This window comes from Acanthopagrus latus, chromosome 5 (genome assembly GCF_904848185.1).
Source record: "Acanthopagrus latus isolate v.2019 chromosome 5, fAcaLat1.1, whole genome shotgun sequence".
Taxonomy (NCBI): Eukaryota; Metazoa; Chordata; class Actinopteri; order Spariformes; family Sparidae; genus Acanthopagrus; species Acanthopagrus latus.
The window spans coordinates 8,610,302-8,637,131 of NC_051043.1; the positions used below are offsets into that span (position 1 = coordinate 8,610,302).

The 26,830-nt window shown below is 41.2% G+C and overlaps 1 protein-coding gene across 2 annotated transcripts in view; it reads left to right on the forward strand.

Annotated features, from left to right (window-relative positions):
• adgrv1 (adhesion G protein-coupled receptor V1) overlaps window positions 1-26,830 on the forward strand; it is a 116,458-nt gene that overhangs the window by 74,864 nt on the left and 14,764 nt on the right. For both annotated transcript variants that reach the window (XM_037097364.1, XM_037097365.1), the window contains 4 exons: window positions 9,235-9,351; window positions 15,167-15,345; window positions 19,245-19,402; window positions 26,680-26,801. In XM_037097364.1, the coding sequence (XP_036953259.1) occupies window positions 9,235-9,351; window positions 15,167-15,345; window positions 19,245-19,402; window positions 26,680-26,801 (576 nt within the window). The remainder of the gene's footprint in view (window positions 1-9,234; window positions 9,352-15,166; window positions 15,346-19,244; window positions 19,403-26,679; window positions 26,802-26,830) is intronic.

A 26,830-nucleotide genomic window follows, 5' to 3' on the forward strand; every position in this document is an offset into this window, starting at 1 on the left:
ATGCAAAAGGTCACCGTTACAAGATCTCTGTGTGCTTTCTTGCAAGCATGAGTGGCTTAAGTCATACCTGTGATGTAACTCACATGGCCCTCTCATAATCATATCAGTGTGTTGAAAAGACATGTTACATATCCTTTAGACCAGACTTCCATTTCTCTCTCTGACTCTGAATCTAAATCTAAATCAGTGTCACATGAAAGTGGAACGATAGCCTGTGCTACTGACTAAAATCAATTAAAGGGTAAAAAAAATCAGTCAAAGGTAATTCTACCAATTTCAACATCAAATGGACTGCATTTAACAATTTGTTGCAACTTACCTCTATTAATCACTTTTTCATTGGCCATATGTGAGCTAATCTGTAACATGACGTGAAAAATTAGACCTTCCCCTTCACTCCTGGTTGCCCATACAACAGTGTGGACGATTTGTTTAACTTGTTTGAACCTGTTGGACTGTGGATTTCTTTGCAAAGGGCTTGTATTAAAATGTTGTCTGAAAGTCCAAAGGAAGCAGCTATATTCACATCCTTAAGTGCCTCATCTCAGTGCCTCTCTCCCCTCCTTGCTAACGTTAGTTTAGAAATGTCAGAACAATACAGAAGTTCCACGAGAACCCTTTTCCTTGCTTGGGGACTACTACAGAATATGTGAAAAAATATGATATAAAGATGTTGATGAAGGTTCTCAGTCATCCAGGTATTGGTTATTCTAAGCGCTGTATCATAGGCAACTGAACTTGTTTCAGTTTCTTGAAGAAGTTTACCTCTCATCCACGAGGCTTCTTCAGTTCTAAACTGGAGTGGAGTTGGCAGGCTTTTAAACTGTGTGGCAGTGTCCTTACAGAGTCATTAAGGACACATTTGAGCTCTGAATTTCAGAGTCGCGAGGGCTACTTGTTAGCTGTTGACCTAATGACCTTCATGTGGATTGCTAGGGCTAGGTGAGCCCAGGTGTGAATGGTTTTTAACGTGTCTTGGTAGGGAACTCAGTACTGCATTGTACATGGGTGATCAGTAATGTCATAGGCCACCTCCTCTGTTCAAAGACGGTCATTCCAGTTTGACATAAATGGATTCTTTAGGTTGTTTAGTTTCCCTAATGTACCAATCTGTGCAGTCCTGGCTGAATTGAAAACGCATAAACTACATTACTCTGCTTATACCTGGATTTTTTTCATAGGATGGACAAGTTTCTGCATCAGTGTGTTGGTACGTAAAGTGAACATGGATATTACGTTTACTGAAGGTCCTCCTGAGTTTCTCAGATATTCCTGTGACATAAGGAATGACCATGTTGTCAAGTTTTTCCATCTCGCCCTCTCTGTCTGCTCTGAATCTTTTAGAGGTTTTGACAAAGATCCAGTATGAGTAGCCACAGTTTTAAAGTGCTCCCCTGATGTGCCTCTGTTCCTTCTCCTTCCCTTCTGTCTTTATGTGCATGGTCTCCGCCCGATAGTTTAGGGTGTCTTATGACCCCCAGCTTGTGCTCGACTGGGTGATGAGAGTTGAACAGCAAGTACTTGGCTGTGTTACACACACACACACACACACAAGTACTGTACATCTCAATGTTAAGGCTTCTGTCTTCTTCAATGTGTACTGCACAGTCCAAGAAAGGTTGAAGCAGGCTGCAGATATACCTTCAACCATAGTTGTTCTGCCTCTGTGTCTGCCAACTTGTCATTTCTGATGGCTGACTATATTGCTGTGATGAGATCTCCTACCAGTACCTGTTCTGGAGCAAAGTTCAGTGCTTTGGCAAAGACAGCCTTCTCCGGTTGGGTGAGCTGTCTACTGGTATGTCACATTTGCTGTGTTGTTGATATCCTTATTCCTTCAGGTGAGAGCTTTTGATCTTTGCGAGTTGCCTTGATGTACCTGTAATGTTTGAAATTGTCATATCTGCCATTCCTTATGTTTATTGTGTTGTGATGCTTGTGCCTTCTCAACACACTCGGATACTTTTTCCATGACATTGCTTGGTAGCAGTGATGTTAGTTCCTCAGAATGTCTGGTGAGTGCATCGATGGTGAAATTAATGTTACACTCTTTCATTGCTGGTTTTGAGCCCTCTGAAGGATCCTTGTGGTCCTGTAGTATATAAAGCCTTTTGTAGCTCCAGAGGAATCTGCATGTAACCTAATAAATTGTCTGCAGGGATGTCACTCAGTTGCTCAGTATAATGGGTAATGTAGGCATCAGATTTTGAAAAGGTGAAAAAACAGTCATATCTCTATAGTAGTACTCCCCAAGACCTGCAAAGCACTTTAATGTGTGAAAATGGTGGAGTAACTCTAAGTTTTGAGTATCTCATGAATGAAGGACCTATATAAAACAAAGGAATTCCTTTCACAGCACTTTGTGATATGTTTTCCTGATTTTTTAATCATGCTTTGCTGTGTGGATTTTCATCTCTTGTCCCAAAATATCATAAACCAACTAACATTGATGGTCGAAACCATGGCAGTAGATCATAGAGGGCTAATTTTGAATTGGTGCACATCCATTTTATGTATGCACCAAAGCACATACACACACACAGAGTTTTGTGGTAGAGCAAAGTAGCACCATTGAGTGTGTGTGTTTAGGGAGCTGACCTTGAGCAGCTGTGTTTTCATAGGTGTGTGTATGCACATGAATTCATGTGCATGCGTCTCGTGCCTCGCAGCCCAAAGAGTTCTCTGTCTGCTCTCCAGACTAGTTCACACCAGATGTTGAGGAAGGAAATTCAAGAGGCGTCTTGAAAGTGGCCCTGTCGTGATGGAAAGCAGCTGCAGGTCTGCAGCAGCAGACGCTCTTTGACAGAAGTGTGAATGGGAGCAAAGAGAGGAGGTCTGCTGGAATGCAGCTAAATATGCTTCATGTGGGTGGCACTGCTGAGATCTTGTGTATGGGGGAGTTAGCATGAACATTAGTAGGAGATGCAGGAACAGCAAAACTGTTATTTAGAGTATTTTTTATCTACATGTGCTCTCACTATATCACCTGAAGATTCAGCTTAAAACCACACAGAAAAAAGAAATTACTACTCATCAAAATCTCAATTGCATACCGTTTTGAAAATGTTCTCTAATTTCACTTCTAATTTGGAATACAATAAATAGTGCTCAGCATCTGGTGTTGTAAAAGGTATTTTATCACTTTCATTCAAAGCTTCAGACTACACCAAACAAATCTAAGATGTTTCCTTGGTTTCGGCATTCCCTCAACTTTAAACAATACCACTTATTACACTGTAAATTTGTTGACAGCATTTAAGCTTGCTTTAACTGCTCATACTGTGTCACAGCGGATCACAGTGAAACTCAGAAACTGGCAGGCTCTCAACTCAACATTTATTCTGGGAATATATGAGTCATTCCCAAAATACCTAGTAAAAGCTCTTGATATCATTCTTCTCTGCTTCACAGGAGCACATGGACAGTCTACTGCTGTATAACTGTGGCTGCTCATGTAATCAAATGTTGATGCAGTGTTGTGGTTGTTTGAATATGAAACAGACTAAAGGGGAGTGTGTGTTTATTTGCCAACAGCTGGCTCAGCAAGTAAGTCTCAGCCTGAGGTTCAACCCAAAACACCCATGAACTTTACTTCTGTACCCTGACCTTAAACAACTGGGCATGCTATTTGAAAAACATTTGAGATAGCTGCTCATTAAAACGCCTGCCCAGTATGCTGGGAAATTGTCAAGTGAGGCTCAAAATGGTGAAGATTTAATTTCAACATTGGCTCTGTTAACACCAGTTGGATGTAATCATTTTCCATCGCAGCTGTGATGCAGAAATTCACACAGGGCTCTTCTCTTTTTGTTCTTACTTATTTTTGTTTTAACTACCTCACATGTCCTGTCAGCAAATGTTAAATCTCTCCTCCTTCTCCATGCACCGTGGCCTACTAACCCAGCTGCCAGCCATTGCCATGTGACCTGCTTCTTGCAACTGGCTGTCCCGTGCACTTCAGCATACAAACATGAATAATCAGAGAGGCTGCGGCACGTGAGGAGAGTGACAATGTAAAATTGGCGTTGAATGGACCTGAAATAAATACAGTTTCTAGTCACCTTACTCAAGTTAAAGCAGGCATACTTGTATAGATAAATGTGTACTTGTGAAATATTTACACTGCACTTGCTGATGTTGCTAGAATTGTGCAAATTGGTCAGCTATGAATGAGAAGATGTGGAGGGATTGATAGTGATGAGGACTGAAGTTGCTTAATGGGAAGGCATTGCTTCAGTGAGAAAATGATGAAAAGAGTAAGGGTGGAATCTCATATTTCTCTTTCTCCTTTTCAATTTGCTTTATCTCTTTCTGAACAAAGGCATACGAGGAAACACCCAGGGTGCAGGCTGAGGCTGGAACCAGCTAGATCAGACCGGTAGCTGTTAGAGAGAAGGGGGAGGTGAAGGAGAAGGGGGAGGGGGGGGTGAGATGGAGTGGAGCAGAGGGTGGAGAGGGACTTGCGAGTATAGAGAAGGATGGGAGATAGGAAGCTGCAGGAAGGGAGAGGTGGAGGTTAAGCGTTTTGGACACAAGTGTAGATGGATAGTCTGGCAGGCAGACAGCTAAGGCCCCATTCCCTCAGTGATGTAATGCATCAGGCAGATGCTATTTTTAGCCACACTGGTACTCCTAGCCACGTTAGCGTCAGCACGCAGGGGCTATCGATCAGCTGCAGAACTCATTGGGAGGATGAGAGCTACAGCCAGCAGCAGCACAAAGTGGCTACACCAGAATATTACATTTCCTGTGAGCAGTTTGTTTTTGCAGCATTTTTCTGATCTCATTTGTAAACCTTTATAAGTAAAAAAGTGTTCCAGCTATTGTATGCAGAGTGCTTTTAAACTGTTTTATACTGTATGGTGTTGTGGTTAAGTTTATGTTAATGCTCCTTATTTGTGTCAGTCCTCTTGATTAAGCCCTTTGGGATTTGGCCAGTCATCTTCTCTATCGTTTACTACTGCAGGCAAAAGGTTGAAATACAAGCATTTTTTTTTCTTTCAGACCTGCTTAACATATCAACTTGAGGTTAAATCCAGTGTAAAGATACGTAGAAATATTCCCAAGGCAGCAGTAGATCTGAAACAAAAGCAATAACAATGAACTGACGGTCTCTGGGGTGCTTCAAGGCCACGCAAGAAAAGCATACTCACTGATTGGCCATTTAGCCAAGAGATGGACCAATAGTTCTGGCTTAAGAACAAAAATTCAGTAGAAGAATAGCTGCTTTGATTTCTACTTGTATGTGTATTCCCCTCCCCTATCTATGTATATCTAACTCTGTTTGCTCTCTGACAATATACTGGTTGTTGTGGTCTTAATCACATGTGCTGGAGACAGAATCTTGACTTGTAATCTTTGTACAATGGGGTAATAAATTAGAAGCGTCCAGGCATTATGCGTGAGAGCTTTGGTGGTTCCTGTTTTACCAGACACGAGCGTGCACAGAACACACGCTAGACTGACATGACTTGTATTTAGAGTCCTGCAGCACCTCCCAGTCTCCGCTTGTAATAAGTCAGTAGCCCGAGGGCTGGGACAGGTCGACTCCTAGTGTCTTGTGAAAAGAGAGAAGAAGGCTTGGGGACAAAGGACAGAGCAGTAGATAGGTGGGGATTTGATAAACGCTACGTCACCTCCCCACCCTGCTAACCCATCCCTGACAGCGCTGACACATGCCTGTCTTATTTTCACAATGGACTGAACAATGGCCATAGTTGTATCTGTGGCCTCTATACCCATTGAGCTAGTCTCAGCTAATAATCCTCTACAAAGGTCGTATCTAAATCGAAGCCAGCCCTGCAACAGTTCGCTGCTGACTTCCTGAGTCCCTGTACTCGGTTGTCAAGGTGTGGGAGCTTCACCATCAAAGAACCAATGGATATAATTTGATTTGTCCAAAATCAAACTATCCTCACAGGGTACTCTATAGTCAGAGGCTGTTACCATAAAGTTCTGTCACAGTTAATTAGTGAATACAGTTTGTGTTTGTCAGTATTAATATGTGTTGACTGGAGAGTCAGTCTGGTCTGTCATGAAACCCGATTGACTCCAGTTTACCCATATCAAACCTCCCCTCTTTTGTTTTACTCTGAGGTTAGTGCTTTGTGCTTCGTGACACTTAGCAGTTTGTTTGTCCTGAGTGTAATTACCTCTAGGGAGGGGAAAGAACTCCCTCATCTCAGTTACAACCTATTTCTCAAACTAGTTATAGGACATAGATTGTCTTCAGTGGTGTGGTGAATGGGTTCAGGCCAGGCTAAGATTACAAGAAATTTGGGATTATTGGTTAAGGCCCTTATTTGATACTGTTGTTAATTTCTCATAAGCAAAGGCCACCCTGCTCCAGCTGCAGCAGAAAAGTTAGATGATGAGCTCTTTAGCCTCATAGCCTAGAACAGCTTAACATGAACATTAAAATAACAGTAAAAAGTAAATAACCAAAATAATATACACTCCAGTGGAAAAACAGTTTCTGTATCCCATATAGAAATGCTGACCTTTTTAAATGGAGTTTCATGCACTGCCCTGCTTTTTTAACCAAATCTCGAAAGATGTGACACATTTGCCAGACCTTGCCAGAACTGACAATAGAGTATTTTGTAATAGGCACAAAAGTAATAAGAAGTCCTGTCTTGTCAGAGTGTGATTGTTTGTGTGTGTGTATCTGTCGGTGTGTATTTCAGGGCCTGTTGAAAAGGCAGATGGCAGTTAGACTAGCTCTGATAAATACAATCTTTTTGTAACTTGTATGTAACTATCACCTGTTAATACATCCAGACTGGTACACCTGGTTTCTATCTTTGACGTGAGCCAGATAGTTCTTAGCCCAGCTCCATAGGGGACTCAAACACACAGACATATGCACATGTGTGGGGTATCCACCTGTTACAGAGTCCATTCACACCACTGCAGAAAAACACACTGACTTACTTCAAAGCCCTTTGCTCTCCTTTCCATTTAGGGGCATTTCTCTCTATACCTGTTATGTCATCATTTCAGCACAGGTCAGTGGTTTCAGTGGTTCAATAGCTATCCCTGAAGCTATTAGAGTTTATCACGAAAGGTTATAGTAAATTGGTGTGGTTGACTGCTTAGAGCCATGCCATGTTAAGACATGGACTGTTGTTACATGTGCTGTAGATACATCCAGACTACACACTTAAGGTTTATCCAACTCAAATGCCATGTGCCCATGGTGCGCACAGCCACAAAATACCTAAAGTAGGCTATCACTCCCTTGCATGCCACACTTGAACGTTCCCTTTGATTTCCCAGAATTAGAGCCTTTGATGTAAAACAAACATGACTGTGTGTACTGCATGTTTGCTTATGATTCTGTGCCTAGCATCCTGCACTTGATTTAGCACTTCTCACTTGGTGATTTCCCCATTGTTATGAGAGGATGGATGTCTGTCATGCTGCGCCTATGGCCAAATGTCAGTAACTCGCTGCCAAAAACACACAACCGCACCGCATAATCTTTGTTCCCATAAGGTACCTGAACAGCCGCTTCACTCAGGCACATATCCAGGCAGTCCGGGCACGAGTTTCCTTCCTCTGCCATCCCTCCCCCACACACCCTGCAGGCCTTGGATGGGAAAGTGACTCATGATTCTTGTTTTTTTTAGAAAGGCCCTGGCTTTTCCCCTTAGTCAACAGGAGGATACAGACAGGGTTAGTTAGTTGGAAGAGTTGGAAAAACCAGGAATGCTTATTTAGGGTTTTCCAGGTGGGTTTTCAGAATGCAAGCTAATAAGGCAGGGGGAAAAACCCTACAAAGAAGGAGAGAAAGAGACTGAAATACACTTTGAAAGAAAGCCTTTGGACAAGAGAAAAGTGAGGAGTGACTAAGTTGACATCACCCCACTCAAGCAGGACAGATTAGTGGTGTCTTCTGGACAGCATGTCACTTAGTATCATTCTTGATCAGGAGTAACCTCAACACAAAAGAAGGCCAACTAATACAAGCAAAGAGCACATGTTGAGAGAAGGTCATCTCACAGCTCACGAATGCTATTTACCTGGTTGCTATAGAGACTGTCTTGCTAAGCAAATTAGCTGAAACCATCTGGTGGCACTGACAGTATATGTTAGCTTGTTTTGGAGATATAAAGAGCTTTGCTGGTCTGTCTTCAGAATCATTTGTTTGGCTTTGTTGAGTCAAATCAAACAACTGTTGAGGTAACAGAGATAATTACTGTATGTGTAGGCTAGAGCACCTCTTTTTGTGTAAGCATCACAACAAAATATAGTCAGTGTTAAGCAGAAACCTTCCTTTTAACCCAAAGCTTTGTCTGCTTCTGTATGAAAAATGAGTGTAATGAATATAATGTAAGTTCATTTGACACCAAGTTATCCTTTGCACCACATCCCTGGGCTCCTTCTCGCTTTCATTCAGCTTCTCTCTGGTCTGTGGAACTGGCAGCGGGCCGACAGGCAGCAGGTTATGTAACAATCGTCCGGCTACACCGGCACTGCACTCTGTCAGTGCCAGAGGTAAATGAAGCTCTCTGATGGACAGCAGAGCAGCAGTATTTTCTGCTTCCCTCATGGGTTTTCCACACAGTCCTGCCTCCAATGTTACAAATTGAATTTTGGCCCAGATGTGTTCCCGCCTACTAAACTCTCTCTCCCTTTCCCTCCTGCTCTCTCTCTCTCTCTCTCTCTCTCTCTCTCTCTCTCTCTCTCTCTCTCACACACACACACACACACACACACACACACACACACACACACACACACTTACCGCAAGCTGTTTTCTGCAGTGATTCTGCAATGCCCTTTATTCCGTTATCCGGACAAGTGTTGCACCCACACGTTTGCACAAGTCTTTGTGCATGTGGGACGATGCGAAAGGAACATATTTGTCAGTGTTGTTTTCTGTTGTGTTTTTTATTTTTGCTCACGCCTGCATAGCTTGCTGCATGGTGATGTAACAGGTCTGCAGAATAGGATGTCTCTGTGGGAGGGGGGCTATCTGAGTCCTGCCGTCTCCTTTAAAAATGTATAGACTTTAAAACAGGCCTCATGCGCAATATGACCCACTGACACTGCAAGTACAACTGCTCCTGTGTATGTGTAGTAGTATGCCAGGTAGTCATACAGAATGTCATCACATTCCTTGAAAATATGTGTATGTGCACGTATGGTCATTCCCATAACAATGTGCTTCTTATTTACACACAATGGTGACTGATTTTTAATGTGCCTTTTATCTCTGTTTCTCTGCAGATCTGTTTCCTGGTGTCAGCTTTCCGTGGTCGAATGTTTTCAGAGGACAGCTGTGCCGCTCTGGCGCTCTTCTCTCACTATTTCCACCTCAGTCAGTTCTTTTGGATGCTCATACAGGTAACAACGGTTCAAAAAACCAACACCAGACACACTTGACTGAACATAGCTAACTAAAGAACAAGTTCACCCAAAAATGAAAATGCAGTCATTATCTACTGACCCCCAAGCTGATGCTACACAACTGAAGTAGATAGTGAGATTAAAGCTTAATAGACCAAAAACCAAAACAGCTTAATCAAGGTCTTCAGAAGCCCTGGAATCCTAAATTGATTTGTTAAAAGGTTATTTACACCCTTATGTAAAATCAAATCTTTTACTACTATAGCTGCTAAAACCATGAGCACACTCTCCATGTGAATTTGGAGCTCGAGCTTGACTGCATCAATGTCTTTTGAAGACTTGGATTTCCATGGACGAGCAGTATGGAGCCATTTTGTCTTTTTTTGTTTTGGTTGTCATTTTGTAGTCCCCATCTACTTCAGTTGGAGCATGCTGCAACCCTGTTTTGCTAAGTACAAAACATACCTGACTTTTCATCAGCATGGAAGTGAGTTAAATCATACAGTTAAATCATACACAGCACATTATTTTACTCATATAAGTAGAGACATTTGCTATATTTATGTAATTTTTCCTGGATTATGACGATGAGGTGGTACCTGTTCACCATGTGTTATCAGTATAACTGTCTGTGCAGTCTGCAAAGCCTTGACAATGTTGTCTATTCACTAGGCGTTCAATCATAGTGGAGAGCGGGAGTGTTGAGATTTAACTCAAGAGGGTCAAAAAGTCAGTCTGCTGGTCAAACATGTATAGTCGATGTGTCCTAATATGTTGTAATACTTTATTTTTAAATATGTCCCTTTTCACATTTAATTCCCCACTGGAGTTTCTTGCAGTTAATCTGGAAATCACTTTTTTATGACTTCAGATATGATTATATTTTATTGAGTGGCATCTGTAGGTAAAATCTCCTTTCCTTCTCTTGCTGATTTTCCTCATGACTTGGTATAAACAGGGTTCCCATTCTTTCTTTTGTCCCTTGCATGAAGCATGTGTTTTTTACGTAATAACTAGTGAAACCTCTACCATGTGGGCTCAGCCAGGTTTTAATTAGTGGGTGAGATGAAGGTACCAGAATGCTGCTTGACATGATCTTTGACCCTAGACTGGTACCACTTAGTAACACCTCACCCTAGCAGTTCTTAGCCCCCTCCTTCTTGACTGTCTGGCCTCTACTTCTTTTTCTCTTTTTGGTTACTGCCAAGAACAAAGCCTGACAGGCAAAGTCCCAGCTCTCAGCTTAACACGCAAAAAACATATTAAACCGTGATACTTAAAGAATCCACCCAAAAATCCAGTCATTATCCACTCACCCCATGCCAGTGAAAAGTCAGGTGAAGTTTTGAAGCAAAACAGCATTGCAGCATTACCCTAAATAACTGAGGTAGCTCCGAGCAACCCAAAAAAAGAGGCCCTGAAATCCCAAATTGATTTTGAAAGAATCTTATTTACTCCCTCTGTCGAGTTCATGCACCCATCTGAAACAGGGTGCACGTTTTAACTCTTTTATTTTAACAGCTACAGTGAATATATCAGATTAAAAGAGCATGTAAATAATGTATTTTCAAGCTGAAGCCTTTTTCTACATTTTTCAATTTTTCTTATATTCAAAAATAAGTCCCTAGCTACTTCATTTGTTTAAGACAATGCTTCAACCTTGTTTTGCCCCAGAAACGTTTTGAAACTTCACCCAACTTTTCATGGGGGTGAGTAGATGATGAAACAATTTTTGGACAAACTCATCCTTTAAACACCAAAATGCATTTATATATCTGATCCATTCCATACAAGACAGCTTTAAAAAGAATATGTTTTTATGTCACTAGTGTCAGTGTCAGCAAATACAATTCTAATCCTATGGAGAGACTAAAGATGACTCAGGAATGTGTTCAACATGGCCAAGTGTACTTCATCAGCTCCTCTGGAGAGGAGCAGTGGCCAGTGATAGCCTGTACTTCCTGTCCTGAAGTGATTTTTTTTTTTTTTTTTTACCTAATTAAAATAAATCCTTGTTCGTGTGTTTGTTTGCCAAGGACTTTTTCCGCTGACCTTAACTAGCACAACAACTTTTATATACAGATTCCTTTGTTGCTTTATTTATCATTACGATTGGTACAATGACTGCAAACCAATTTATATTCACTGGGTTGTGGCTGACTGTGTTATGAAAATTGTAGTGAAAGCTCAGACCTAAATAATATTTAACTGTTTAAGCTGGGAAATGTGATCCATTGTCGTCATAGCTCAAAATCTCTTAAAGCTATTGTTCAACCATGAATCCGGTAACAAGAATGTATACCAGTCATGTAGCCTGGGTTAAAATGTGGTCCATCACATAAACAAGACCTGTCCCTGTTTCAATTTTCTCATCTCCCCCTTTCTCCACTTGTTGTCCCCCTCTTGCGTAACTGATTTTGTTTCCATCACTCAGTCTTCTACAATGTCTGACGTTTGTAAGTGAACATAATCATTGTTTATGTAGTGGATATAATCTCTCCTGGCACATATGTTATAATTGGTGGAGTATTATAAGATTAGTCCTCTGAATTAGCTAATGGAGAGTGACCAGAACAGGGTTATACTGGGATCCTGCAGTGCTCTACGTGCCGGCTGTATGCCTTTTTTCATATCAGACTGTTTATCAGATGACCTCTGGCTCAGGCCAACGGCTTTCATGTGTGTTAGAATTTGAAATGACGAGAATTGGCAGTGATGCGATGTGTTTTGACGTCAAAAGCCGGTTTAGACACATGGTAGTAGTTAGAGTGGTAGTGGCTGATATGATCGAGTGGAGGAAACATAAACTATTTTTCACCCCAGAAGGAATTTAAGTCATAGGAGAAATGCTACGATGGGTAAAATTTTAACTTTTGATTTTCTGTTTTTTATTCACACACACACACACACACACACACACACACACACACACACACACACACACACACACACACACACTTTTACTTTTTGTTAAATCACCTTTGGTCTTTAACTCCTCTGCCAAAAATGTCTCCTCTTCTTTATTGTCAGCAACAATAATAGCTGACAATGAAAATATTGCTGCCACTCTGGCTCTCATTGATGTGTGGCACTAAAGCCAACGTCTCGGTATCGACCACCTTGATGTCTCACCGCTCATTTTTCCCTCCCTATCAGGTAGCTGCTTTCAGCTAAGTGGTTGATATGTGAGGGCGCCAGCAACCCAACTCAGACCATGAAGAAGACTTTAAATCAATAAATGCAGTGGGGGTGTGTCTGTGTGAGGATGTGCAGTTCAGTATTTGGTCAGAGGAATATGCCCTGACATAATGCCAGTAAACAGTCAATAATGTAATCACTAAATCCATTTTTTTTCTTGACTGCAGAGGCTCACATAGGCAACCTCAGCTTGAGAAGCTGCATAATATTACATAACAATACTGTACAGCTCTTTCAGCCAGGAAGGACCTGCTAAAGCCTTGGCACTGGCCTGCAGTTTATTTCTACACTGTTTCACTGTAGCTAGCTAGACAAACAGCCACCAAAAGTGCCAATTTCACAGCTATGTTGTAAGAGGATACCGGCCAGTTTTTTGCTCGTGGACAAATAAATTTGATTGTGATCGTGGATGAGTAGCCAGTCAGTCAACCAGGAATGAGTTGCCCAAAAGTACTACTTTAACCCCACTTAAATGATCAGTTAGTCCTACATTTAAAAGAAACACTTAACTTTAGTGGTATCCAGTAGTGCAGATTCCATAATATTTGCTAAGATTACCCCTCCTAGTGTAATCTGAATATTTCACAGAATACATTCAACTGTTTCCATGGAAGTATCTCTCCAATAAAAAGTTGTTCCAATGAAAACTTTTCAAAATCTTTGAAATTAACTCAGGACATTGTTTTTGGAAGATGCTTTACTGTTGATTTTTACCCCCACCAAGGAGGTCACATTTTTACCCACTTCCATTGGTTCCGGATCCCAATCTAGATTTGAATATAGGCTTGAATGAATTTAAGAGGACCGCTGGGCCTTAGCGGAGGTATGTGCTCTTCTTAGTGACATACTAGTTTATATTGTTATCTTTCGATACTGTAAGGACTGTCACCAAATTACATGCAGTCCCATTATATTGGTATGCAACAGAAACCTCACATACCTCAGAAACCTGGACAGTTGAAACTAAAACCACTGGCTTGGCTAGATACTTCTAGACAGTTGGCGAAAAGACAAAAGCATAACCACTAATTTAGCCAAATTGTCAGCAGGTGTAGTGATCTGCATGCCAGTCATGAAGCCTGGTTACACATGCCTTTATCCTTTGGCTGCAGTATCATTAGTTAGAGAGGGATGCAGTCCCTCAACAGCTCCAGCCCAACATGGAAAAGGCAGCTCTTGACTCTGACCAACATTAGTATTGACTGATTGTATAGTTCTGTGTGCTGCATGTGTTTTGTGTATTTGCAGCAATGTTTGTTGTGTAAGTGGTTATACAATGTGATGATGGTCATGCAAGAGACAGAGGTTATCTGAGGAAGAGGTCAGCATCCCATAATCTTCTTTCATTAGTTGCATCGCAGTGCCCTCTGTGTAAATTTCCTGCTTAAGTGTTAGCAGACAGATGGACAGTCACAAACATCATCAGCTGTTAATCATAACAGCTGTTGCACTATTTTGTAACGTTCAACAGAAGAAAGAACTTTGATTGATGTGTTGATAATGCCTAAATCTTACTTTTGTCTTGTTAAAGTTCATTATCAATGACTGATATCAAGTTTGGTCTTTATAAGGCTAGGTGAAGTGAAAGTCTTCAATTTACAACCCGTCAAGTGGGTTGGAAAACTAAGAGCTGCTTTTTTTTTTACCTTTGAGTCTGACTTTAAAGCTACAAATTAACCTTTACTGGTGCAATAGTTTAAAGCTGTCTTAAAGATATGAGGTTGTCTGCTGAGATCTTCACACAGGGATAAGTCATTGTGTCTGTGTTGTAACCAACAGGTGTTCAGAAAGGCTGCTTATGTAACAATGGAGGGCTTAGTGTATCAGATGGATAAAGCTATCAAAGCCATCTAGATTACTAAGCAAACACAGCTATTGTGGGTGTGATAAAAGTGTGGTGTACTGTGTGTGTTTTAGTACTTTACTCTCTTTGAAGACCAAGTGTCCTCAAAAGCAAAGTTCAAAATTCAGACATTTTGTCTGTCCTCACAACATACACACAATATAGTGCATTCAGGTGTTTTATACACACATCAGCCTCCTGGACAATGTTTTGAGTGCTAGAACATTATGCATAATTTCAGGCTCAATGCCAGCCTCAACTTTGGTGATGTCAAGTTTATCCAACTAATGCAGTTGCACATCTGGCTCAAAGAATACTGCTTTACTAGAAATATCATCTGCGTAAACAGTACCACCACAGATCCCTTTAAACATGACCGCCTCCATCCAAGTCATGCAGGATCTCTCAGTCTTTCTCCTAAATGTCAAACTCACACTTTCTTCCAGAAAAGCATTCAGTAACTGAAGGTCAGCGAGGCCATAGAATAAGTTTACCCAAAAAATGAAAATGCAGTCACTTTTTTCTCACGCCCATGCCAATAGAAAGTCGGGTAAATGTACGGTTAGTTCAAAACAAGTAACTTTCTCTAAACAACTAAAGTAAATGGGGACTGGTTTTAAAACATTAAACAAGAACTGAAAGAAAACATAAAAGAGGGTGGTTAGGTTCATGATCGGGATTAAGAAATTATAAACTTTCCTTTATATGTCTTTAAATATGCATTCATGTTCTCCTCTAATGTCTTCCCTCACTTGACTTCTGTGTGCCCAGGCGGTTAACTTCTGGCAAGTCTTGGTGATGAACGATGAGCACACAGAGCGTCGATACCTGCTCTACTTCCTGTTGGGCTGGGGACTTCCTGCTGTCGTCATTATTATCCTGGTCATCGTCCTGCTCGGCGGCTTCGGATGGACAATACACAGCGTATACGGGCTGGTGCAAGGAGATGTGTGAGTGGACAGAGCTAAACACATACTTACAAACGAGTGGTGTTTAGTGAATGAAAAGGAGGTGGAGCTGACACAACTCCAACATAATCTGTTTTTGTATGAGGACTCGTGTGTTTTTTAAGCTGGTCTGAGTCGTGATGACTTCAGTTTCTTTTTCAGGCTTAGGTAAATTCCACTTCAGGCTAGAGTAGAGCAAACAGAAAACACCTGATGCGGTGACATCATGAGAGGAGTTAGCTTGCCCAATCAGCTGGATGACTGAATGTGTCTCCTCATATGGAAACTTGAGCCTTTACCCTAGAGAGGGAGGCTTTCATACATCAGGGTGGAGAGTAAAGGAGAAACCCTGAAGAACCCTTACACTGTGTGGCTTTGTGTTGTGTGTGTGTGTGTGTGTGTGCGTGTGTGTGTGTGTGTGTGTGTGTGTGTGTGTGTGTGTGTGTGTGTGTGTGTGTGTGTGTGTGTTAGAGCTAAAAATATCCCTGTGCCATCTATGTATAGGGCACTTGAACACTTGAACAAAACAGATGGCGTCACTTTTTAAAACCCTGTACAATGCTCCCTACTCAGGTGTGTTCATGCTGAAGTGTGGGTTTATATGAGTGTGTACTAATTGCCAAAGTAAACAAGTACATGGCAGTGTATGTCCTTGAGTAGGAGATCGAGTATGCGTGACAGGGAAGATGAAGTTTGAACCCTTAAATCACATCTAATATTAGCCTGTGGTCTTAGGTGTGGCCTGTATGTGTGTTTCCTCTGAGTGTGTGTGTGTGTGTGTGTGTGTGTGTGTGTGTGTGTGTGTGTGTGCCTGTGTGTGTGTATTTGTGTGTGTGTGTGTGAGACAGTGAGTGTATACATGAGACATTCAAGGATACAGAGGAGTATTCAGATTTCCTGGAAGCGTACCTTCCTCTTGAGGGAATCAAACAGCCTTTGAATTTCCTCTCTCTCTACGTGAGTGTAAACAGGTCACAGTCTTGTTTCCTCATGACTTGAGCTGCCTCAGTTTCACCCTGCCTACGTGCAGACAGGTGTCAAGCTCAGGTCTTGCGTTTTTGTGTCATATTGATTGTGTTTTGTATAATTATGTTATATATAGTCTAAATGCTAAAGAGTGTGTGTTCACTAGTTCATGGCTGTGACCTCCCCCATGATCTGAGGTTGCTGTGTGAGCTAACTACAGTCTTTGCTCCACAGCCACTTTAGCTATTTGCTAACAACAGTTAGTCGCTACAACTGTAGCTATTGCTATAGCTACATCAAAGAGTATAGTGAGCAACAGTTAGCCATTATGCTGCCCTTTATAGTTATGGAAATATCCTTATGTTGTTGCCATTTCTTACAAATCATACCCTGAGCAGTATTTAAGTCCTCCCTTACTAATTAAGTTACTTGTTACCTATGGACATACATGGGCAATAAGCACAAGTCATGATTAAAAATGGATTTGATGTACATTTTTTACCATTACAATGCGATTTATACTATATACAGCTTTTCCTTATCCATTCAATGACTTCAGCTTATTCAGGGTTGGGTTGCGGTGGCAGCAGGCTTAGCAAGCTGTTCCTCAGGAAGGTTTTACAGCTCCTCCTGGGGGATCCTGGGCTGTTCGCAGGCCAAATGGGATGTATAATCTCTTCAGCAAGTTCTGGGTCTCACCCGGGGGTGTCCTCCCAATTGGCTGTGCCTGGAAAATCTCCAAAAAGTGGCACCCAGGAGGCATCCTAATCAGATGCCAGAACCACCCTAGCTGGCTCTTTTTGACATGAAGGAGAAGCTGCTTTATGGCACCCTACGGAAGGACCTCATATCAGCTGCTTGTCGCAATCTCAGTCTTTCTTTTAACCCACATTTCATGGCTGTAGGTGAGGGTAGGATTGTAGATACTGACTGATAAATCAAAATTTTTCACCTTCTCATCTGCCCAGCTCATTCTTCACCACGATGGTCAAACTGTTCCTTATTAATTCTTATTTGAGTCTAACATGGTGATCTGTGTTACCTGGATGGACTAATACATGGCTTGTTTGGCTGCATTATACCTAGACTATAAAGATCAAGTAATTTCCTGGAGACATTCAAACGTCATATTCGTTCATCCCATGTCAGCTGTTTTACAGTCTCACCTGTGGAAATATAAATTCACAGCTTTCTTGTTCTGCAATCACAATATGTACGTTATATACACCACGGAAGAATGTATATCTCCTTAAGATAGACATAATTAATTTTCCTTAAATAAGACCCTGAGCTTAAGTTAACCTTGATCAAACACTGCCATAAATATAAAAAAGAAAACAGCAACATTTCTATGAAACTCATCCTGAAGAGGCAATGCTAATTTTATTTCTTGCCTTCCAAACCATGAAGTAAGTGAAATGGGCTTCTTGATGGTGTTTTTTCATCCACTATATTTATGTACTTATATACTTTTTTGTGAAACTCCCATTACAGTAGGATCTCATCCTCCCACAAAGCCACAGCAGAACCAGATATCTACATTACAGTGTGCTTACACTCTCAGAGTCTGGCTGTCCTGCTGGGACAGGGTGATGCAATGCTTTATTTGGCATACCTCATGTAATGTTATGACTAGCACAGCTCCAATTATTCCTTTGCGATTAGTCAAGCCTGCGGTGAGCTCCTATCTGTGTTTCATGCTCCCACCAAACCAGAGGCTGAGCTTGTTTTGTGAAAAAGACAAAGTCACATGAGTGTTTTGATAGTTGTTTGGCAGTCACAGTTAATATGTGGATGCTGATTTTCCCAGAGAAAAATAATTTACTCAGTTGTTTTAATAGAGAAAAACACTTCTGACTGGACAAAAGCTGGGAAAAACTCCTGAGAAAACGGAGGACAGATAAACAGTAAAAAACTGAGTCATATTGACTCACACGAATTGATAGATATATTGTGGAAAGACATTCATGATTGTAAAAAAAACATTGTTTAAAAAAAGAAATTAGCTTCATTCACTTTTATTTGTTGTGCAAACCAATTATCAAATAAATTTGAAGCATGAAAGTTTCAAGATATAATTTACAAACCCCAAGGTGTTCTAATAAAGATGCACATTTTCTGGGAACTGCCTCAGCTATGGCCCCGCAACAGTATTCTGATTTGCTAGAGGGCTCCCTGACCCTACAAAGTACATGTGTTTACTTCCAGGTAGAAAGGTAGCTCTAGCATGTTAACAACTTTGACAACTTGTGTTGAATGTTAGATGGAATTACATGACTGCCATCAGGATTGGTAATGCTTCGAGCCCTCTCAAGTCTTGGCCTAGGCATGTGTGGTGCACCAAAGTTAAAGAGGTTTTATTAAATCTCCTGGATGTTTAAAGAACATGATGGTATATAGGAGCATTAGTTTATGTTTGGATGTCAGTTTGCCCCCAGAGAAATGGTTGTTGGACAGGATCAGAGGATGAACTCACATAACGACCCTCTTAGCGGAGAAAAATGGATCATGTTGTTCGCTTGTGGAAATACTCTTTCATCCTTTAAATAGAAAACACGTTGGCCTTTATCCTCATATGTTTTTCTACTCTAGCTGCAGGGTGATCTGGTTGTTCAGAAGATTTAAAAACATACATATTTTGCTGCTGAAGACAAAAAGCTGCAAAGCTGCAGCTGTTGAGTAAGACGTAACACGGCTGCAAGCCTTAGGCGGGCTCAGGGCTTTCACAGCCAGATCCTGTTTGTGAAACTTGAAGTCTTAACTTGAGTAAATGTAGAGCAATATAGGCATGTAATCTGTTTCTGTTTTCTATAGCTTAAGCTTTAGCTTTCTCAATGCTTGTTAGCATGATTTCCCCCTCCTCTTTTCCATTTCCTGTTCTTTCTACATACACTGCAACAAAAAACGATCACTCATACTGTCCATCCATCCTCTAGGTGCTTCATCCCAAACATCTATGCTGCCCTGTCTACAGCGGTGCTGGTGCCCCTCATCTGTCTGGTTGCAGTGCTGGTTGTATTCATCCACGCCTACCAGGTTACTCAGCAGTGGAAGGCCTATGATGACATTTACCGTGGACGAACCAACAGCACAGGTACACATACACACATAAATGTAGGTAAATGTAAGACTAGATCTGAGAATGTACACTCCTGTGCTTTCACTTTGAAAACAAGTAACCTGCTGCCAGGATGCCTTCAGGAGCTGGACTCTATCCACCCCTATTTTTGGCTTAAAGTTTTAGCCCCTATTTTGCTCAGCTTACAGGCTCTGTCTCTGTCTGCTGTTTGTATACCCAAGGGATCCATGATACAGGAACAAAACATTAGCAATACCTGCTTTTCTAAATGCAATACTGCTGACAATAGCATTTTTATTAAGCCACTCTACTTACATAACATAATAATGAAATGATCCACAAAGCTGAATTTAGTTTAGCAACCAGTTTAAAGCCTTTAACATGCAGTTTAAAGTGTTATGGTATTAAATTGTTGTAAACATTTGGAAATTCTTTGGGTTCATATAGCAATTCTACAGACTCTCTACCACATCCACTGTGTTCCACTTGCCTATCTGCAGTGTTAAATGGACACAATGCAGTATGATGTGTGGCAACAACCCCAAACTTTGTACAAGATTCTTGTTTGCAGAGATATGGCCAACATTATGGTCAGAATGAATCATTCAGATTTATTTAGTGCAGTCACTCACTTGGCCCACTCATGAAGATCCTAGCCAAACCACGTTAGTCCCTCAGTATCATGGCTGTAATCAGTGGTCATCAGTGAGAATCAGCAGGCTTTAGCTTGTTTTGCTCAGTCGAGGCCCTCCAATGACAAAGCAAAGCCTGAATTAGTGCCAGTCCTTTGGCTGGCAAGCATTTTGCCCTGGACTCTGTGTGTGGCCTCCGAAGTAGCACAGAAGACCAAAAACAGTGATCTGCTATGCTGCAGGTGGGTGTGCATCACTAACAAGACAGCAATACTTTGTCTTTCACAAACAAGGCTGAGGCTGGGGGTCAGCTTGTAGGATTTTAACCTGACTAAAGTGTGGACAGCAGAGTAGAAGTATAAAGGTAGTCAATCTGAGCAGTAAACCAGGTTACACCAGCTTCTAAAACACTTTGTTCACATGAAGAGAGCAAGAGAAAGAGAGACCGAGAGAGGAAATGCAGGGGAAGGTAGGAACTGCACACACTATTCAAAGCAGCAATCTAAAGACCAGACAGAGTGTGTGTGGCACAGTTCCCCTGAGGTGTGAATATGTGTGTCCACTTCTGTGTACAGCAGCTGCACTGTGAAAAGGCTGCTCATGACAAAACACAAAATGGGACGGCATTCTTTATTAAAGGTCATGCAGCGATGGATCAGTGTTGGATATACTTTTAATAATATGTCCAGATAAAATGATAATCTGCAATCAGAATAATGACACAATACCACCACATATACATATGCATGTACATCATTTACTGTATATGGATGGACACAACATACACACGAACAGTATGTGATGCATTAGGTAGCAGTTTTCTTTTCTTTTTCTTTATTGTAGCTTTTGGAAGAGTTATATATTAGTACTGGCTTTGTCTCAACTTGTCCAAAGTCCAAAGAGGCATAAAACGTAAGGGGAAAGGCCTATAAGATTTTATTGTTCTAAACACAGACTACGCCTCTGGTAATTCCCTGGACTTATCTACAGTTTGTCAGAGTTAGTTTAAAGACCCACAAGGACTGGTAAAACAACTCTAAACAATTTCAGCCTTGCAGTGTGCAGTGATCAGACAAAACACCAATCGTAAAGAAATCTTTTGACTCTCCTTGATATGTTAATCAGATGTGTTTTTAAGGCTCTTTCTGTGGTATCACATCTTACCTCTAAACAGGCCAAATAACATCTAATCATTTTGTTTTATTTAATTGGTTCTGGGCTATTTTCAGATGGGTACCTTAATCACTCTAATAAATCTTGCATAAATCTTGTGTGTGCTTGGTTTTGATGTTACCGTCCAATTAGAATTTGAGAAGAACCGGGCTTCCCAGTGGCTCAGTTGGTAGAACATGCACACCATGTACAGAGGCTGTGTCTTTGCAGCAGCAGCCCAGAGTTTGAGTCTGACCTTTGGCCCTTTGTTGCATGTCATCCCCACTCTCTCTCAGTCTTGCTTCCTGTCACACTCCAGGTTGCCCTATCCAATAAAGCCATGAAAAAGGCCAGAAAAATAGTCAAAACAAGACAAAAAGATTTGTGCAGAAGCTGTCTTATGACAGTTAGTCTTTGTGTTGACAACATTTTCAGTTGCTGCCCCTACTGCAGAAAATAATTATGAGATAAGCTCATGTGCTAATCAGTGTACATATGTGTTTGTGCGTCTGACTGTGAGAAACCCACATGTAAAACTCACAGGGCCGTGCGAGATATAGCAGCACTTCTGACGTCAATGATATCAAGCAAATGTGCCTTTGTGTGTGTGTGTGTGTGTGTGTGTGTGTGTGTGTGTGTGTGTGTGTGTGTGTGTGTGTGTGTGTGTGTGTGTGTGTGTGTGTGTGTTCCTGTACCTCACCTGAGCCATTGTGCCCAGTGTAAGACTTGCCAGGACAAAGAAGAAATATATATAATATATAATATACCAATTAGCCGTCGTCACTGCCCCCACTGAACCCACTGAAACCACAAGGTACATTTACAAGACATGATGTTCCTTGCATACGGAAGTGAGCAGACTTTCGATTTTCACATAGAGCAGCGTTGAAAGGGTAGCTATTATTGTTCGGTTTTTATGGCTCCAGGAGCTCCCTGACTGCACTTTGATTGTTGATTTGTCGGGAATGTGTAAATAAACAAATACATGTGATGGATGAGGTTTGATTGCATAGTGTTGTTACTGTTTTCTGTGTGTGTGTGTGAAGATGTTTTATTATTGTATCTCATTATCAATAGCCTTGGATTGAGCTTTATCAATCAATGACGTGGCAAGACTGAATTTGTTTTCTCACACCTGATTTTACGAAATGTATTTGTATCGGTATTCAATAATTCATGGACACCGTTGAGTACATTTTGCAAGCCAATACTTCTGTTCATTAATTAAGTAAAATTTTGCATGCAGGACTTTTACTTGTATCCTATATTGTTGTATTTTTATTTTAACATAAGAAAATTATCTTAAGTGCTTTTCTTTTCAAACTAGCATTCTTGGTAATATCATCATTTGTCAGAATAGTCCTGACAAATGATAAATTAAGTTTGTATATATTCAAACTTACTTACTTGCATGTGAGGTGTTTGTGAGTGCTCATCACACATTCACTGCAGCTTGTTGTTACTACAGCTGCTGACCTCTCTGTGACAGTAATGTCAGCACTGTCTGGAGTTACCGCCTGGCTGTTTTTGTTGAATCCACATTTTCTTCCCAGTTTGTCCTCTCACACCAGGAACCAGCTCCATCAAACATAAACTGGAGACTGTCCTCATGCGGTGAAAAGATTTGAGCAGAAGTTGCACCACTGGGGGTTAAACTGTTTGTTTAGTTCTTAGTTCTGCCACACTGAGATATACCCATGATATCATTTAGCATCTGTCCAGAGATTAGAGAAGGCTTTCTCTTGTGTTTGCAAAGGCCTTCATATGCAGTCATGCATGCTCAAACACATACAAGCAAATGCACACGTACAGTAACTACTGATCATATGTAGAAGCTCTGCGTCTTTCTGCTTCTTTGTATCAAACCAAACAGTCAGTCAGCATTTTGCAGCAAGTCTCCATTTGGCTCCAGGAACCTGTTCTTACTGTGGGAGCTCTGCCCTGTCCACAGACTGGAATGTGCTTACATGGTTGGAAAACTCAGACCAGGGAGGGAGGAGATGGAGACAGATGTGCAAGATAGAAGAAATAGAGAGAGAAAGAAAATGTTGACATTGGTTAGATTTGATGAAATAAAATATGTTCTGAGAAGAGTGAAATGATGAACAGCAATGGATGAACAAAGCTGGTGTAAAGAACAAACACACTAGGTGTGAAACAACACAAAACCGTGAGCTATGGACTAAATAATGCCTTTCAGGAAATAAGTCCCAAAGGAAAAGGGAGAGGCATGAAGAGAGGTATGAAAATGAAAAGAAGGAAGCATTGTTCGGGCTCAGCTAGAGGAAAGTTGCAATGAGCTAAGGAGCTGAACTTGGAGCAGAGTTAAACGGACAGGGTGGCGGAAGTGGCACCTATGTGAGGGCTTTGTGTGCAAACTTGCCCTGTGTTTCCATCCTACTTGTGAAGTGAACTGAACTGTACAGTCTGCCCTACATTAAACCAGCCAGACTACAGCCAGAGTGACTCAGCAGTGGCATTTTGAATTGGTGCATTTTTCAGTTACCACTGAAGGGTCAGCAGAGACAGAGAAATTTACAAGTCATAATTGTGCCCTCTGTGGCTCATTGTTGCAGACTGTGTGAGAAGTGAGAGTGAAGATAAATCCATGTTTTGATCCCAAAGGTTCAAAAAGAAAAACAAACTTTGTGCTGTCCTTGACTTTGGATGTTTATTCTTATGGAATCTCCAGGCTCTGCCCACAGCTGTCTCCTCCAGAGCTCACCAGCTCCAACAGTTGTCTGCCAGTTAACGCAAACAAGGTGGCTCATAAATAAGGAAAATAAGCAATAGAGAGCAGGCTCTAAATATGTTTATTTATGCTGTGAAGTTGAAGAGTTTAACATGGGCTCTTATGGGGATTGACTTGCTTGTGTGCCCTACATAACACCAGCCAGACAGCAGCCAGAGTGACTCAGCAACATGTTGAACTTCATTTACTATTAAAGGGTCAGTGTTTGAGTCAGTTAGAGGTCAATTTGATTCTAAATGCCTTGAACACGTTGCCTTTGTTATCTAATATGTAATATTCTTAAAATTGTACATTCAGTTGGTCACAATAAATATGACTATATGGAGCATGAATGAATGTTATCAATGGTACATCATGCATTCAGCAGCATGATGATAACTAATTGAAAAAAGGCACGGCAAATGTATCCACCTTCCTGCTCCACCTTCAAACAGACACACACATGTTGAAATACACACATTTATCAAACTTTCTCAAGTATTGCAAACATATCTGTCCCTCTTTAATTTTCTGTAAAACCATCTTTCTTACAAGGATCACATATCCCTCTCAAAATAGACAGTATTTCAGCTCATTTTAGCAGCTGTTTCCATCTCGTTTTGCTTCATTATTTCCTCTTGGTGGAAATGAGCTGGATTGTAATGAGCTGTTTTATTTATCAGGCCTCCGTGCTAATGACTCACTCTTGACAGTCGACACTGCCTGCTCGTGATTGGCAGCGTTCATTTTGTTTGTCCTCTAATTACCCGTCCAAAAGGAACACCGTGAACGGATGGAGATGAGGTGCAAGGTTATATCAGTGGTCTCCACTTCAGTGTGAGACCGATGTTGTTGAACTCTCACTTCAGGAATCGTGAATCAAGAGGCATTAATTTCAGGAAACATAAATGTATCTGTTCTTACACTGATAGATAAAGTGGAAGGTGCAGTGTTCACCTCTGCTTGTGTCGTGTGCCTTAGTGTATGTGGTGTATCAGTCCTAACAGAAAGTAGGTTAGCAGTGACACCAGTTGTTGCAGGAGAGCTCGGTTTAGAAACACGTGCAGAAAGACCTCTTGGCGTTCTTGTCTTATCTTAGAACACTTGACCCAGTCCAAATACAGGAGATCTGTCTCAGTGTGTTTCTGCATGCTGTGTTCATGTACAGTCAGCTGTGTGTCTGCTGTCTGCAGCACGCAGGAGGTCGAGTGAGCGTTTTCACATGAAGTCACTTGTTTGCGTGCTTTTATGGCCTGTAGATTGCATGTGGTCATATTTAAAGGGCATGCTAATTACCAAGTGCAAGCTCAAGCACATGATCATTTCTATGTCCATATTTCACCTTTCCTTGACCATAAGTGCAGATTGATGAAAAATAATTTGCCATCCTCTGGCTAAGATGTTAAAATGTCCTCCTAATTCACTGACTGTATAAAATAGTGGCCAGAGCTACCATGACATCACCCATAGTTTTCTGGAGAGCGAGAAAGAAGGTCAAAGTGAGTGGTAGCGGCATCACCATCTTGACAGGGCCTGACTCCACCTCACTCCTGGCTAATGAAAAATGGGCAAAGAAGTGTAGCGTTGGTGGAACTTTTTCAGCCCTGAAGTTCACTGCTTGCCAAAAATACGACAAGCAAAAGCAAAATGAAGAGCAAAATAACACAAACAAGAAAGCGGGAACAATACACAAAATAACACTGGGCATGCCATTTAAAGAATGGATTGGACACATTTTTGTGAAGTAAACAGCAACCAGTAAAGCCAGTAGTGAGATATGTACAGTACATATAGAAAGGCTTTGCAAACAAGTAGAACAAGCAGACATACATAGCAAGCGAATGTGTGTACACTGCACATGTTGTGTACATACTGGCTGTTAGATCAATATTAGTGATACTGCAAATTCTCAAGTGAAAGCCCTTCTTACATGCTTATTCCTTGGCATAAATGAAAGTGTCTATGTGTGTGTGTTTTTGTGTGTCTGTGTGGCCGAGGTCCTGTCACCCAATCTTAATGTGTCTGCTCTCCAGCAGTGTACTTCTCTCCCTAGTTTGGGCTTTAATCGGGAGTCCACATGTGGACTCATTAAGACTTTTGGAGCAGAATAATGGTTATTCTGCTCCAAGAGTCCTAATGAGTCCACATGTGGACTTTCCACATGCACATTTCTGCTGTACACCAGAGCTGAATCTGGGCTGTAACAACTGGTTCATTAAACAGCTCCTGAGGCCTGCTCCTGGCTCTTACACCACAGCACTTTCTTTTTGCTTTCTCACTGTTGGAGGGTATAAGCACTTGTATCTGAAACATCCTGTGTCAGAAAATAGGTCATGCATTAACATCTGGTTTTAAAGTGTTAACTGATCGGTTGTCAGTTATTGTATTGAGCACCAACTACTTGGATCATTTTTTAAAGAAAAGAAAGTCACCACTCTCAGATTCTAGTTCTCTTGAATTTAAATATTTTCTGGCTTCTTCAGTCCTCTCTCACAAAAACTGAATATCTGTGGGTTCAAGGACATCATCTTGGGATTTGGGAAACACTAAATAGCATTTTTGCCATTTCTTACATTTTAAAGACCAAAGAACTGATTAATAGATTAACCAACTGGCAGATTAATCAAAAATGAAAATGAATTTAGGTGCACTGAGTTGATAAAATCTCATCAACTTGATTTAACAGTAGTCATGAAATCTGTTTTATATCGATGCTGATGTAATAGCTTTTACACACATTGTTTTTAATTCTTCTCTGTTGTTGTCTTGTGCTCCAGAGGTGCCGCTGGTCCTCTACCTGTTCCTGCTCATCTCCCTGGTCTGGTTGTGGGCGGGTCTACATATGGGCTACAGGTACCTGTGGACGCTCATCCTCTACGTCATCTTTAACTGCTTGCTGGTGAGCTCATTGGCTTATTTATCTACTTG